Source organism: Lactuca virosa, chromosome 4 (genome assembly GCF_052849685.1).
Source record: "Lactuca virosa cultivar CGN04683 chromosome 4, Lactuca_virosa_CGN04683_v6, whole genome shotgun sequence".
NCBI classification, from domain to species: Eukaryota; Viridiplantae; Streptophyta; class Magnoliopsida; order Asterales; family Asteraceae; genus Lactuca; species Lactuca virosa.
This window is the reverse complement of record NC_136429.1, coordinates 79,721,606-79,737,563: the sequence shown is the minus strand read 5'-3', so window position 1 is coordinate 79,737,563 and position 15,958 is coordinate 79,721,606. Positions and strand designations below refer to the sequence as shown.

The following is a 15,958-nucleotide window of genomic DNA, read 5'->3' as shown; positions in this document are numbered from 1 at the left end:
AAGATAACAAAAAAACCTCTTTATTGGCCATTTTTCTCCTCTCTAAAATCTTGGCTACATCTATACTTCTACGCTTATATAATTTAATGACCATTATATGAATTGTGAAATGATTTATAGCTTATTTTGTGTTATAAGATATAGCCTATATTAGGTGATATATGCAAGAGATTAAATTTTGTTTTGCATAAAGTTAAAAGGAGTGGTGTCACGTTTGCTACACTAAAAGTGCTGTCACGTAGGCGCCACCTCATTTTGTCACACCTCTAAAACATCTTTCCATTTAGGAGGGATGAACACTATTGCCATGCATCATTTTTTTTAAACAAAAAAAAATTATATAAAAAGTAATAGAAAACTAAAATTTTCAATAAAATACCAAAAACAAATACACTTTAAAGTAAAAGACAACCAACTTAAAGTTAAAAAACACATAAGACACTAGAAATTAAAACATGCAAAACATTAAAAAACACACAAGACACTATAAATTAAAACATGCGAAACATTAAAAGCACAACACTAGTTCATTCGAAATGTTGACGCCATTTGTCGCATCGACCCACAACTTGCCAAAACTCATCAAAACGGAAATGTTTGTTAGTTTCTTCATAGAAAGCCTCAAAAGATGCGAGATTCTAGGCATCCACGGACACGAGCAATTTCATGTAATTCTACGTTTGAGACACCGACTCCAAAGATGCGAGATTTGAGAAAGTTCACTTTTAATCCAGATGACGCGTATTAGCATTTAAAAATGTGGGACAGATTCCTGATGCTTGTATAATCCCATTCCCCATCAAAAGTTACGTCGTCGACATATAATAAATGTGAGATAGAAGGCCCATCTCCTGGTAATTTGACTCTGCACATTAAGAATTTGTCACAAGCACTCTTGATTGTAGTGTTTAGTCCCTACACGGAGACTATAAATATAAATAGGGATAGTGGGTCTCATTGTCTCACACCTTTCGATATTGCAAATTCCTCAGTTGGTGAGCCGTTTATAAGTACCGATGAGGAGGCTATTAGAATCAAAACTGATTTCGTTCAAAGGGCAACCTATCTGTTGGTCCAAGATAATTATCTAAAAGTTAGATGCTTCGTTTGGAGAGCTGCAATGGGTAGGATCTCAGTGGCGGATACTCTTGCGATAAGGGGAGTCATCACGCCTAACAATACATGCTCATTATGCAACAAAGAGACAGAAACAGTTGAGCATACATTCGTTACTTGTGAATATTTCCAGGTGGTGCAAGATTGGATCCTTAAGTGGTGTGGGATTACAATTAAAACATTCACATCTATAAGGGATTTCATTGATTTCACGGCTGCTTGGGGGAATTGTCCGAAAAAGAAATCTATATTAAGTATGATGTTTTATTGTCTCATTTGGAACATATGGTTGGTCAAAAATGAAAAAACCTTCAAGATGACTGGTACACCCCCAACAAAAACGGTTGATAACATCATCTCCTTGTCATATATATATGACGAAACACAAAAGCAACATTGGCTGTGACATTTGGGTAGACTGGAGTATCTTACCATTTAATCAACTATTCTCTTAGTTTCATATTCTTATTTCCATGTTTAGTTTTCAATTTGCATCTTATACTATATGACTTTGTATTGTTGTTTTGACACATTTAACTTGTTGCTTACGGTGCCTTTTAATGTTATTTGTCATTTCCAAAAAAAAAAAGAAAAAAGAAAAGAAAAAAAAGGGCGCTGATTTTTCCACATAAACTTTTTTATCCATCCACTGATATTTAAGTTCAATGACAATTATACCCTCATTTTAATTATACCTGTTTTTTTGCCAAATCTGGACCTAATAGTCTGTGCGATAAACATAGATCTAAGTTGGATTTTCATGTAACATGGGGAGTTGCAGGTTTTTAGCATGGGAAGTGTGTGTATCAGTCTTTACTCCCAACCATCTCCGAGTACCACTTTTTCACTTCCACAAAATCATACATTCTAAATGTTTACATTCAATTCTATTAGAATCCATGGATAACTGAAATACGAAAGTAACAGTATCTCAATTTCTAAAATCAAAAGTGGATTAAAAATTTCCATTCATACCCTTTTATGATCAATAAAAATGAAGCAAGAAATAGTTACAAAGTGAACCAAGCAACAAAATAATCGTTTCATTTAGCAGCCAAACAAGAATATGATTGAGAAAGAATGAGAAATTAAAATCGAAAAAGGGGTTGACCTGAATGACGTTCGCCACCACTGTCAAAGACCGTATGAAGCAAATGGAGCAAGTTTAGAGATATGAAAAGTAAGAGCAATGGATTCAGGTTTTCCATAACAACGATTCTAATAACGAAAAAACCCCACTAATAGGAACGTCATCGGAACCAATCTTTGATGGTGTAAGTGGAGCTGATGGTTTGTTCCCTTTCCCTTGACTCCCTTCCATTGCTCAATTTCCTATCGATATCAGATTTGTAGAAGCCGACACTCCATGACGGTGGTGTTTTGATCGGAGAAAGATTTTACAGACAAACTCATCTGGGTTATCCATGGCTTAAGTAAGCCCATAACATTTCAAATCGTAAAGGAGGTGATCAATTTTAGAGTATTTCTAGTTATTTTTGTTTGATCGAATAAGAGAACCAGATATTCTTTTTTACGGTGATTTCAATCTTAATGCAAAAAGATATGTGTGTGTAAGTGTGTGTGAGAAAAAGAGGGGAGTGGACGAGGTTTGAAAAAAAAAGATGAATATTTCTTTGATTACTATAATTAAAAAGGGCATAATCGTAAACACATATATATTTCAGTGGATATATAAAAAGTTGGAGCGGAAGAATTAGCCAAAAAAAAAAAAAAAAAAAAAAAAAAGACATCTGAACCAATCAGATGTAAAACGGTATCTAAAAAAAAGAAATACACGCTTCCAAAATTGCCCTAACCTAATCGACGCCCTATTCTCTCTCAAACCTCCGACACTCCACTCCTCCACATCGGCTCTCCGGTTTCACATCTCCGGCGTCATCGTCGCACAGCAGAGGTCGCTTCAGGTATGTACCGTTCTCCAATTTTTCCTTTTTTCTCTCCCCCAGATACGCTGAAATCGCCAATTTCTCGCTGAAATTGGGTTATTATTTGCTGAAATCGATTATTATCTGATTTTTGCTGAAATTATTTGATCGAATTATGTTCTTATGTTAAGGAATCTGTGCTGATTTTGCTGTTTTTTTTTCTGAGTCGAATTATGTTCTGATGCAAAATTTCTGAAATTATCCTCCACATTTTGATATTTTGCTGAAAAGTTTATAAGGTTTGAATTGGATGATCCCCTGGCTGTATTGAGTATACTATTGAACATACTATAGGTGCTCTTGTATGGGGTCAGGTTGTTTCAAAGCAAAAATCTCTTCATTTCTTTGCAAGATAGTTAAATACTTAAATATCATACTTGCAATGATCAGAATTCATTATGTGCATTTTTATGGATTTGAATTGGTTTAATCAGTCAATTTCCAGTTGTTGTTGTGTGTGCGTTTTTTCTTTAGATTAGCAACATTTTATCATTCACATGTTCAAGAACAGATCTAATTGTATACATTATTATTTCATTAAATTTTGTCTAAAATTGTGAGTACTTTATGTTTACATGCTAATTATGTGCAAATTATAAATAATATCCACTTAACATGTGTTGTAGACTGAAAACACCACAACAATTAACAGTAGCAACAACAACAATTACTGAAATAGACCACAATAATATGGTCTAATGCTTGATTGAAATGAACAAAAAACTAAGCAACAAGTTAATATACTATTTTCCAAAATAACCTTCCTCTATTCTATTAACTTTTGAGATGAGGTTTTCTTGGGATTTTGAGTACATTTACTTGTTTTGGACATTTCAGCAAACACTTGGTGGGCAAATGTCGAAAGGGCTTATCTGGGCAACTGCAGATGATCTGGCAAGAAATAGGGGAAAGGTTCTTTCTCTGTATAGGCAAATACTCAGAAGCTTAAATTCACCTGATTTGCCTTTGAATTTAGCAGCAAGATTGCACAGGAAAGCACAGGCACGTGCCATTTTCATGTTGGCTGCTGAAGAACGATCCATACACAACATTAAAGATCTGTTTGATATAGCTGAGTATTCTTTATCTCTCTTGAGAAAAGGAGAAATCCCTAAATATATTCAGTGACAAATTTATAAATCATAATAAAAATATATGTAGGAAGGGGTAGTATCGTAATTTTAACAAGGCATTTGGTTTCTTCTCATAATTGAAAACCATCAACTTTAGTAGAAACGTGCTACGATTGTAATTGCGAGTAATGATGTAAGGGGTTTCTTTTTATAAATTTGTCAAGACATTAATTTATATGAAATCTTCTCAACTACTCTATATGTATTCTTGTGGAATACCTGGGAAATAAATTTTTATTCGTGAACTATTTGTCTATAAATCCATGCTTATGCTTAACAAACTCCTCGCTACTTTCCTGTCTTTTTTTTATTTTTATTTTTTTAAATTTAAGAAGTTTTATTGCCATCTTTGAAAAACAAACGATTAAATAGTTGATCCAAAGAACTTTGGGTATCAAGTATCGCAATAGGAAATAGAAACCACTAACTAGATGATAATAATTTTTGATGATATTATATAGATCTTAACACAAACATAAGGCGAGCTAAAAAGATAAGAATGGGAATGGAAGACGATCACCAATCGAAAGCAAATAGAGAACAATAGTTGGGAGTATGATTTCATTTAGCATAAGAATGTTTCACACACATGACACAACTAGGGTTTAGTTGATATATATCTCAAGTAGGATACAATACATCGTAGGGGATTTGAACATATAATATATATGGAATATATATCCCATTAAGACATTTTGTGTTTTCAAAATTATACATATGAGAATATTTGTTTTTGGTCTCTGTTTTTTTAACTCATGCTAAGGTGAAAATTTGGGTTGGTTTATATATTGGATTTATTTCACACACCCACCACCCTAATGGGGAGAGGAATAAAAATTCCTAATCAGATGTGCCCTTTCTGCAATAAAGAAGTCGAATCAGTGAATCATCTTTTTATTCGGTGTGAGTTTGTCCAAACTGTACACTCTTGGATTTTCAAATGACTTGGATTGAGAAACAGAACGTGTTCGAGTGTCATGAAATTCCTTAACTCAGGTTAAGGATTGCACAACTGTCAAACAAAGAAAGCGATTGACAATACTGTCTTTTACTGCACGATCTGGACCATCTGGAACGTCAAAAATGAGTGGGTCTTTAAGAATATTCGGGTCTCTCCAACAAAGATAGTGGATGCCATTATTGCTAGCTCATACTCATTGTGCACACATGAGTAAAAATGGTTGTGGTGACTGGGCAAAATGATTTCCTCACCTTTTACTCATTTATCCTTGTAACTGTTTTTGCTTCTTTTTTCGTTTAACACTTCTGTACTGTTTAACATTTTTGTATTGTTTTTCTGTTTTTCTGGCGTGATTTAGTCACTTGCTAATCGTCGACCTTTAATGATATTTTTCGTTTAAAAAAAAAAAAAGAACCACCCACCTATCGAACGAATAAGTCTAAAATGAAACGTTACAAACGATACACATTTCATTAGTAGAAATGATCATTAAATATGATCATACGTACAAAATCACTTATATTCAAAAATTTTAAACTAAAATAATGGAAGTCATACAAGATTTTTGTTTTCTCTCCATCAACCTATGTTTTTACTCCTCCATCATTTATTTTAACTACAATATCCAAAACCTCAAACTTTATAACCCCCGTCTTACACTAAGATTTTTTATCCATCGTCCAACGTTATGGATTCCCTTTTTGGTTTCTACTATCCATTTTTTTTTCTTCAATAGCTCCTATAATATCCTTCTTTGTGACTCCCTTAGAAATCAATTTCATATTTTCATATTCTGCTTCTTTGGTAAATATAATGTTCTTCATCGCCCCGTGCATCATCCATGTCCTAAGCTCACTGGATCTTGAAGGACAGTTAGATTTGGGGTGAATTCCAACTAGTCGAAAGATATTTTGTGAGTGTTATGCTTTTGATTTAATTAGGAGAATAAATGAATTGATGTGGCTTTGGTGTGAATCTTGTTATTGTTTTAACATGATTTTATCATGTTAATTCGTAAAGAGTTATGTGAGTGTTAGTGTATTTATAAGATGATACATGAGGATAAGGTGGTTAGAAGGGAGTGAGAATTTGAAATGTGAATGACCTCCTTTCAACTATTTTAATCAAAACAACATAGAAAGTTAAAGATTGGATTTGTATAATAATATTAAAAGAACGCTCTTCGGGGGTGTTTGGCTTTGCTTTTCAACATCAAAAATCCTTTTTGTAGAATGACTTTTAATAAAAGAACCTTTTGTGAAAGAAACTTTTTAAAAAATGTTTGGATTAGCAAAATGACTATTGTGTTAACTTTTACATGTAAAGTCACAAAAAGTCACAAAAAGTAAGGTTTTTGTGACTTTTTGAAAGACCTTATTTTCCTCTATACAAAAGTTATTTTCAAAATGATTTTTCTATTAACCAAACACCTTTTGTTTATTTTTTGACTTTTTAGAAAAGTTAAAAGCCAAAAATCATTCTAAAAGTAACCCCAAACACCCCCTTAATCATTTAGAATAGAAAAATAAAATTTTTGTTTATTCACAATCATAAAAGGTGATAAGTTTGGAATCCGAAATGTGTCAAAAATGTCTATTACCAAACCAATTGTCACTTTTTTCCTTTGTTTGATGTTGTCGCAAATTATTATGGTTTGGACCATGCTACCCTTAGTTAATAAGCCAGGAGATATCAATCTCTCCAAGAGAAGGCTAACGATGTTTGCAAGCCAATGGTGAGTTTTTTTTTTTTTTTTTTTTTTTTTTTTCTGGTTTATCAACTTAATTTCTTTTAAACACTTCAGTCTTATGATTTATGACTTTTAGGTAGTTCTTTTATTTTATAGTATGAGAATGATCAGGATGCAAAGAGTGGAGTAAAAACATAGAAATTGGAGCATTTTCTTGAAGAGACATTCCGGCTGCAAATATACTTAATGGCAACAAGACAAAAACTGATTGAGATACAGTCCAAGATTGCTCATGGCCTATGGGTCTGTTAGTGGTCTAGATGATGGATTTGGCATGAAGAAATTTGTTGGTTGTCCAGATCAAAGGAGACCTTGAAGGTGCTATTGCTTGGGATGGAATGATGCATCATAGAAACTTATCACTTATTTTTGGTGTATTTTGTAGTTTTTTGGCATAGTGTTTTGCTTAATTTGTACAGAAAAATAGCAAAAAATGTATAGGAAAACAAACAAACTTTTGTTGAGATGCAAAAAGTATTATCTTTTTTCTTTATCATGTTAACATCATTTTTTTAACATAAAAACCCATGAACTTAATTTATTTACTTAATTACAGTTTTTTGAGAAAAATAACAACCTGATCATATTTTTTAACATAAAAAACTCTTTTACTTCATAATGAACCGGAATAGCAACGTACTATGAGCATTATAAGAAATTACTTTATTTTCATAAGTGCCCATTTTATTTTATTAGATAAAGCAATCATTTTTTTATTTTAATCGAACAAATCATTAGCTTCCTTGTATATTATGTCCCACATAAATGAAAAATGTTGCATTAAAATTTTGTTACAACAGATGTGAAAAGTTTTTATATGTAGACACTAAATTGGTTCCGAATTATCTGGCTAGCCTGTCATTCGATGTCCCCCTTTCCCTTCTCCACATAAAACCATTTGTGTGTTCTTTATAAAACGACAAGTTTACGAAATGAACTATTCGCTAACAAGAAACTATTCACCGCCCACTGTATTTTTTTAAAGAAACATTTATCACTGAAAAATTATTTGTCGTCGCTGTTTTGCGCGGGTACACCACTAGTTATTGATAAAAGTATAAAAGGTTCGTATTAATAATTAAACTCAAATACATTGCTATTTCACACAATTAATTATTAGTATATATGTATTTATTATATTCTCCATATTTAGTTTAGTGCATTTGTTTATATTATGCAGCCCATTTGTGTGTATTATGTGTGTATTATGTAGTCCATTGGAGCCATATGTACATTGTATATATATCTTCTGTTGTTTAATGAAAGTATTCATGGGAAAATAATAGTGTTTCATGGTATTGGCGATTTCTTCTCCCTCATTCTCGTCTAAACCCTACAACCGTTGTCATCATATTACCGCCTACATCTCTCTTCTTCGTTGTCATCACTTCTGCTTCCTCCCCTGTTCTTCTCACATCTCAATTTCTGCACATCTTTCTTCTCTGCTCATTCTGTCATGATGTCTGAATCCTCCAAGAATCAAAATCCCTTCGGTGTCACTAACATCAAAGTGTATGTCCCTCTGATATTGACTCTAAATCAGTTGAATTATGATGCATGGAAGGAGATTTTCCAAACCCATTGCAACAGTTTCGGGGTCAAAGGTCATCTAACAGGTACATCAGAAGCTGCTGATGATAAAGATGACGTCTGGTTCAACCTTGATGATCTGGTCAAAATGTGGATATATGGTACAGTCACTCAAAGCCTCCTCAATATGATCCTAAAACCTGGTGCAACTGCCCATTCCGTCTGGAATAAACTTGAAACCTTGTTCAAAGACAACAAATAGGCAAGAATGATCGAACTTGATCATGAACTTCGCACTCTTACCCTTGGGGATCTCTCTATTTTTTATTACTGTAAACGCATGAAGGTCATCTCTGATTTACTCACCCGAGAAAACCTTGGTTACATATCTTATCAATGGATTGTCACCAAAGTTTGACAACATTGCAACCATGCTGCTTCACCAAGACCCTATACCCCCTCTCCTTAAATATCGATCTATTCTATCTTTTGAGGAACGCACAATAAATCGCAATCCCCCAACCCAACCCCTCCATATGGATCATGCCTCTTCACCCATTATTCTTCATGTTGGAAACAACAATCGAAACACCACCAGCTCCTCTCGTGGTGGTCGCCGGGAAAATCAGCAAAGACGCAACAACAACGAACAACATCAACAACAACCACCTGCTGCCTCTGGAGGATCATTTCAACAGCCCTACCCGCTGCCTTGGCATCTTCCTCCTTGGAGCTATCAACACTTCTAGTCAACGATCCCTAGGCCCAACAACTTTTCTCAGCAGCCTCCTCGCAGACAAGCAAGCCATCATTAGCAGCCCAATCTCCTTGGCCCACCTCCTGCCTCATCATCAGCTGCTCCATTGGGTCCCACTGCTCAAGCTTATCATGCCTCTTCTACTCCATCAATTCAACCCCCTTGGCAATGGTTCCCTCAAATGTCTCATGATCAACCGATTGATTTAGCTCAAGCATTCAACTCAATGACAGTCAATGATGGAGCTGATGTCACTTGGTACATAGACACTGGAGCAAGATCTCACCTCGCCTCTGACTCAGGTAGACTCTTGTCTGTTAGCAATAACAGTAATATTACATTTGTTCTTGGCAATGGTTACTCCATTCCCGTTACCCATATCGGTTACTCACACATTCACTCCACTCATCGCCCTTTACATTTTCCCAATATTCTTGTCACACCTAATATTATTAAAAAATTAATCTTTGTTCGTCGCTTTACTTGTTCGCCGATTTACTTCTGATAATAAAGTATCCATTTAATTTAATCCCTTTGGCTTTTCTTTGAATGATTTGGAAACTCATCAAGTTCTACTTAGGTGTGATAGCTCTGGTGACTTATACCCTGCAACATCAACGCCTTGGTCACAATCAGTTTGATCAAAATGACATCATATTTCGTTTCTCGTATCCACGTACCTCTCAACAAAACGGGAAGTCATAACGCATGATTCGAACCATAAACAACATTATTTGTACTCTCCTCTTCCAAGCCCATCTTCCCCCCCCCCCCACATTTTGGGTGGAAGCACTACATATAGCCATGCATATTCTTAACATCACACACTCATCCTCCATCAACAACGAAATACCATTCACAAAACTATACCAAAAACCTCCCCTCTTCTCTCATCTTCGTTTCTTTGGATGCCTATATTCCTTCCCCACATAAACTTGCTGCTCCATCTTCCCCCTCCCCCCCCCCCACACACACACACATTTTGGGTGGAAGCACTACATATAGCCATGCATATTCTTAACATCACACACTCATCCTCCATCAACAACGAAATACCATTCACAAAACTATACCAAAAACCTCCCCTCTTCTCTCATCTTCGTTTCTTTGGATGCCTATATTACCCACACATTCCTTCCCCACATAAACTTTCTGCTCGATCTACTCCTTATGTCTTCCTTGGTTACTCTTCCAACCATCATGGCTACCGTTTTTTTGACTTAGCCACTCGCAAAGTAATAATTTCCCGTCATGTTGTGTTCAAAGAAAATATATTTCCTTTACAAGCCATGACTCCCAAAGAATCTCCATCATATTCCTTTCTTGATGACTCTTGTGTCAAAATCTCGTGATCTCCTTTTGTATGAATCATCCTCAATCGAACAAACATCCTCCTCTATGCCTCAATCTGAGGAAAATACCCCTCATCTCAGCCCTCACGGTCTTCCCTCCACTGAGACCCCTATACCCTCGGAACCATCCTCTACTCTCGATTCTTAAGCCACCAACTCTCAAAACTACGTACCTCTTCCATCTTCACATCCCGTGATAACTAGATCTCAAGTCGGTATATACAAACCCACCCAATGCCTCACCCTTCACATAAAAACAGAATCACCCATACCCAAATCTCACATTCAAGCCCTTAAGGACCCAAATTGGACCATTGCCATGAAGGACGAATTTAATGATGAGTTTTACATGCAATAACGCAGATAAATCCTTGTAGACTTAAGGGTACATGCAACCTATTAGATTTAGTCATAACACTATTGAAGTAAAATTCTATTGAACAACAAGAACCTTATAACCCTAGCTAATTTCGAAAATATTAAACAAGTTAGGGATTACATACCTTTTGATTGTTGTAGTAAACAATCAAACAATCCTTCTTGAAAAACTCTTGGAAGCTAGCACCAGAAATCTTGTGCCTCTGATGGTTCACACCCAAACCCTAGAAACTAGGAAACTTGAAGAGAAGAAAGGATAGGGACAAAATTTCGGCTATGCTCTTAGCTATGAATGAATAGACGAAAATTATAAGGAGAAAGGCTCTATTTATAGCTGATAAAAAAACCCTAGATAACCCTTACTTGATTAAAATAATAATATCTTAAATCAGGTAATTATCTGGTTTCCTAATTATCTCCAAGGGATATTCTAGAACCCTAAGGAAGCCTCTAATTTTTGGCCTACCTTGGACTATTTTAGAATCCCTCTCTTGTTTAACTATTAACCAATCACATCTTAGGTCCTTGCACTTTTAATTTATCCAATTAATCACAAAATTAATTCTAATTAATTTATGATTAATTCTTAATTAAATAATATTATTTCTAATTAATATATTATTCTCATAACATAATAATAAATTCATTTATTGCTATTAATTAATCATATAATAAATCAATAAATCAGTGTCTCTCTTTAAAAGTCATCCTATTCAATTACCAGGTTTGAGGGTAACCCAAAAGGACTTTGTTAATAATTCAAGTATATACCAATTTAGTTAATGGCTTAGACACCTAATCCAACAGTCTCCCACTTAGATAAGTCTATAACTACAATTGCCAGTATAACTTCTAAATTATCAACAAAGGGTGCTTCCAAAAGCAACTCCGGTCTCTGATCTGATCAGACATTAGTACTAAGATACGTGATCAAATATTCCTTCATTCTACAAGATATCGTACTTGCTGATTCACAAGTAGAATAAGCCACCATGTCATGATTGGAACTTTTCCAAGTGACTGCTCCTCCATTTAACATAAACACCCAACCAGATTGAGAACGAAGATTGTCTCTATCTGTTTGAAAGTTGGCGTCACTATACCCACTTATTCTCAATGTATCACTGCCACCAAGTACTAGAATCAGATCATTTGTCCTTTGTAGATGGTTGAGAATGTTTTTCACTGCTATCCAATGACCTCTGTCAGGATTTCCCTAAAAGCGACTGATCGTGCTTAAAGTAAAAGACACATCAGGGCGAGTACATGTCATAGCGTATATGATCGATCCTACAGCCGAAGCATATGGGACTCGACTTATTTCTGCTATCTCTTCATCTGTACTAGGGCTTTGAGTCTTACTGAACATGACATTACTCTAAATAGGTAGCTCTCCTTTCTTGGAATTTTCCATACATAAACATTTTAGTACCTTATCCAAGTATGTACTTTGACTAAGACCAATTAGTCTTTTCTTTCTATCCCTTAAGATTCTTCTCCCAAGAATATAGGCTGCTTCTCCTAGATCCTTCATAGAAAAAAACTTTCCAAACCAAGACTTTACTTCTTGAAAAGTTGGAATATTGTTTCCTATAAGGAGTATGTTATCAACATATAATACTAGAAATGTTACTATACTCCCACTAGCCTTGACATACACACATGACTCATCTTCACTCCCAGAGAAACTAAACGCTTTGACCTTCTCATGGAAGCAAAGATTCCAGCTACGGGACACTTTTTTCAATCCATAAATGGATTTCTTAAGCTTACACACTCTATTAGGAAACTTTGCATCTACAAAACCCTATGGCTGACTCATGTAAACATCTTCAGCCAACTTCCCGTTAAAGAAAGCGGTTTTGACATCCATCTTCCATATTTCATAATCATGAAAGCCAACTATGGCAAGCATTATCCTAATATACTTTCTCTTGGCCATTGTGAGAAGGTCTCATCATAGTTAAACCCTGGGGTTTGAGTAAAGCCCTTCGCAACCAGTTGTGCCTTGAAAGTGTGTACCTTTCCATCCATGACAGTCTTTTTCTTGGAGATCCATTTACAACCAACTATCTTTTGACTAGGTTCTTGATCAACCAAATTCCAAAATTGGTTATCTTACATGGACTTGATCTTGCTGTCTATTGTCTCTTTCTATTTTGCAGCCTCAAGCCCTGCTATCGCTTCCTTGTAGTTAGCTGGCTCATCCAAATTTTCTAGTGTACCGTTACTGATAAACATGTCACCATTAGATGTTATATAGAAACCATAGAATGTTGAATGCATGCTAACTCTACTAGAACATCGAAGAGGTAATGAATTATTAATGGGTTCAAAAGGAGTCTCATCTTCTGGTTGAGCGCTAGTATCTTCTAAGATTCCTTCATTGGTTGACTCTTTATTCTCTTCAAGTTCAATGGTACTCCCACTATCCTCTTTGCACATGACCTCTCTCTCGCGAAAGACTCCCCTTCGTGCTACAAAGACCATATTCTCATTAGGTTTGTAGAACAAATATCCAAAAGACTTTTGTGGGTAACCAAGGAAAATACATCTCTCACTTCTAGGCTCTAGCTTGTCACGAGTCTCTCATCTAAAGAAAGCTTCACAACCCCAGACCTTGATACATGCTAACAAGAGAGCTTTCCCTGTCCACATCTCATGAGGCGTTTTGGCAACCTTCTTGGTAGGGAAAAGATTGAGGATATGAGCAACTGTCTCTAAGGCATACCCCCATAAAGAAATGGGAAGATGAGATCGAATCATCATGGAACGAACCATACGTCTCTCAGCCACACCATAAAGTTGTGGTGTCCTAGGAGGAGTCAATTGTGAAACAATTCCACATTCCTTGAGGTAGTCATGAAACTCGATACTAAGATACTCTCTGCCTCTGTCAAGTCGTAGCATCTTTTGATGGAAACGTAGGTTACAACAACAATGCTCTAAGCAAAAAAAACATTTAACAATTAAATGATTAGGGCACATGCAACCTGTCATACCCCCAAACTGGAACGACGGAAACGTTCGGGGGCGAAGGACGTCATGTACAGTATCACAACAATTGTATAATAGTAATTAAAGTAACAACAACCATCCTATTAATAACATAGTATTTACATTGTATTCAAAACATTGCTTGTTTAACATTGTAACTATAGCAAAAGTTAAGACGTAAAGCTCCGTCTTCACAACACCTGAGAGAGTACCTGTCTACTAACGTTCCTGAGAATACAAGTGGTTTGAAAAGTGTCAACATTAAAGTTGGTGAGTTCATAAGAGTTTTGTATTAGAAAACAAGTTCTTTGTTCTTTGTAAAACATGATGTGTATTTCTCCAAAAAAATCCTATATTTTCTGACGTGATGAATGATAAGTAAAATGACTCTTACTAGTTCCTTCTACGAAGTTAGTGTATACAAGTTATATACAATCCAGATCGAACAGACAATCGATTGTGTGGTTCTGCCCCAAGCCCACCACCAAAAAAGGAACATGTAATGAGGCGGAAATCACACATCCCATTGTTTGTCAGATCCTCATTGTATATAACCCTGACGTATTCACTAGGTACTTACAGAGTTAATTGTAATAGTCCTTTGAGATATGATGAAAGTGTTCCTTAAGAAAATCCTATATTTTCTTAATAAGAATTATGACTATACTAGTTCCTTCTATAGCCACTTAATTTATACTAGTTATATATAAACTAATATCGAACGGACAGTTGAATGTGTGGATCTGCCCTAAGCCCACAACCAAACAAGGAACAGGAAGTAAGACGGAAACCACACATTCCACTGTCTATCGGATATTATTTATATATAACTCTGATGTATAAACTAAGGAAATCATAAAATTAAGAATTAAAGGTCCTTTGTGTTATACTAGTTTGTAAATAAATGTTGAACCTTTTTTAAAATAATGATGTTTATCCTGGAAAATCCTATATTTTCCATAAAATCGAATTGTAGTCTTAAACCTTCCAAGACCGAAAAGTACAAGTATTACTGCCATCCTTAATTTAATGATATGTAGTTTTATTCATAAATAAAACTAGCTGAAGACGTGTTTGCACTGTAAACTAGATATGAAGTTAATACCGTCCTATGATTACTTAGTACATACAAGTCATATAAAATCGTGATCGAATAGACAATCGACTGGGTGAATCTGCCCTAAGCCCACAACCAAACAAGGAACAGGGAATGAGGCGGAAATCACACATTCCACTGTCTACCGGACATTAATTTTATACAACCTTGATGTAAGTGTTAAGTAATCACAGAGTTATTTCCCCTTAAGATTGTGTAAAAGTATATCTTTATGTAAATAATTAGTTAATATTCATTATAACCATACTAATATGACTAGTGGTCTACACGACGTTCTTCAGGCGTCGTAAAGTTAATGACATTTGTCACCCCTAAACTTCCGTTCCAACTGTAGCTAACAGTCAGGGTGCGAGATTGTCAGTCCCGTATAGATCTATACACAAACTCACGCTCTCCCTCCAGGAGATGCTGGTTATAATTAGGATTTTAACGGGTATCATATTTGGTACATCAAGCGGTTCACAATCCTGTATTAACTAGTTTACATAAAGTGAAAAACCTTTTAGTAAATAACATGTAACTTTGTAAAATGATTCCTTTGTTCCATAAACTATACTTGCTATAGTTTATAAGTTTGTAAAAATAGTTCTCATGATCCATAAACTATACCTATTATAGTTTATAAGTTTATTTCCATGTTTTAACAAATTTCACGTTAAACTACATATTAACGATAAGAAAACATAATAAGTAAATTATATTTTTAAACACTAAATTTCTTGTGTTTTACTTGTATCCCCCCCTCCTCTAAAAACATTGAAAAAGCTTGGAAAAATATGGGGGTATGAACTCACCTTATGTGCGAGTTCTCGAGTTGTTGTATATTGGTTACGTAGTTTTCCCCGAGTTAAACCCCGTGTATAAAATCGTATCCTAACAATTTTAATATATAATATCATATTTAAATCAAAATAAGAATAA

At 35.1% G+C, this 15,958-nt stretch overlaps 1 protein-coding gene across 1 annotated transcript; it reads left to right on the top strand.

Annotated features, from left to right (window-relative positions):
• The first annotated feature begins 2,860 nt into the window (after window positions 1-2,860).
• LOC145105689 (COMPLEX 1 LYR-like protein) lies at window positions 2,861-4,440 on the top strand. The gene is made up of 2 exons (XM_079042770.1): window positions 2,861-3,041; window positions 3,900-4,440. Exon 2 carries the CDS (start codon window positions 3,918-3,920, stop codon window positions 4,188-4,190), a length of 273 nt encoding a protein of 90 aa, XP_078898896.1. The 5' UTR covers window positions 2,861-3,041; window positions 3,900-3,917; the 3' UTR covers window positions 4,191-4,440.
• Window positions 4,441-15,958: the final 11,518 nt, after the last annotated feature.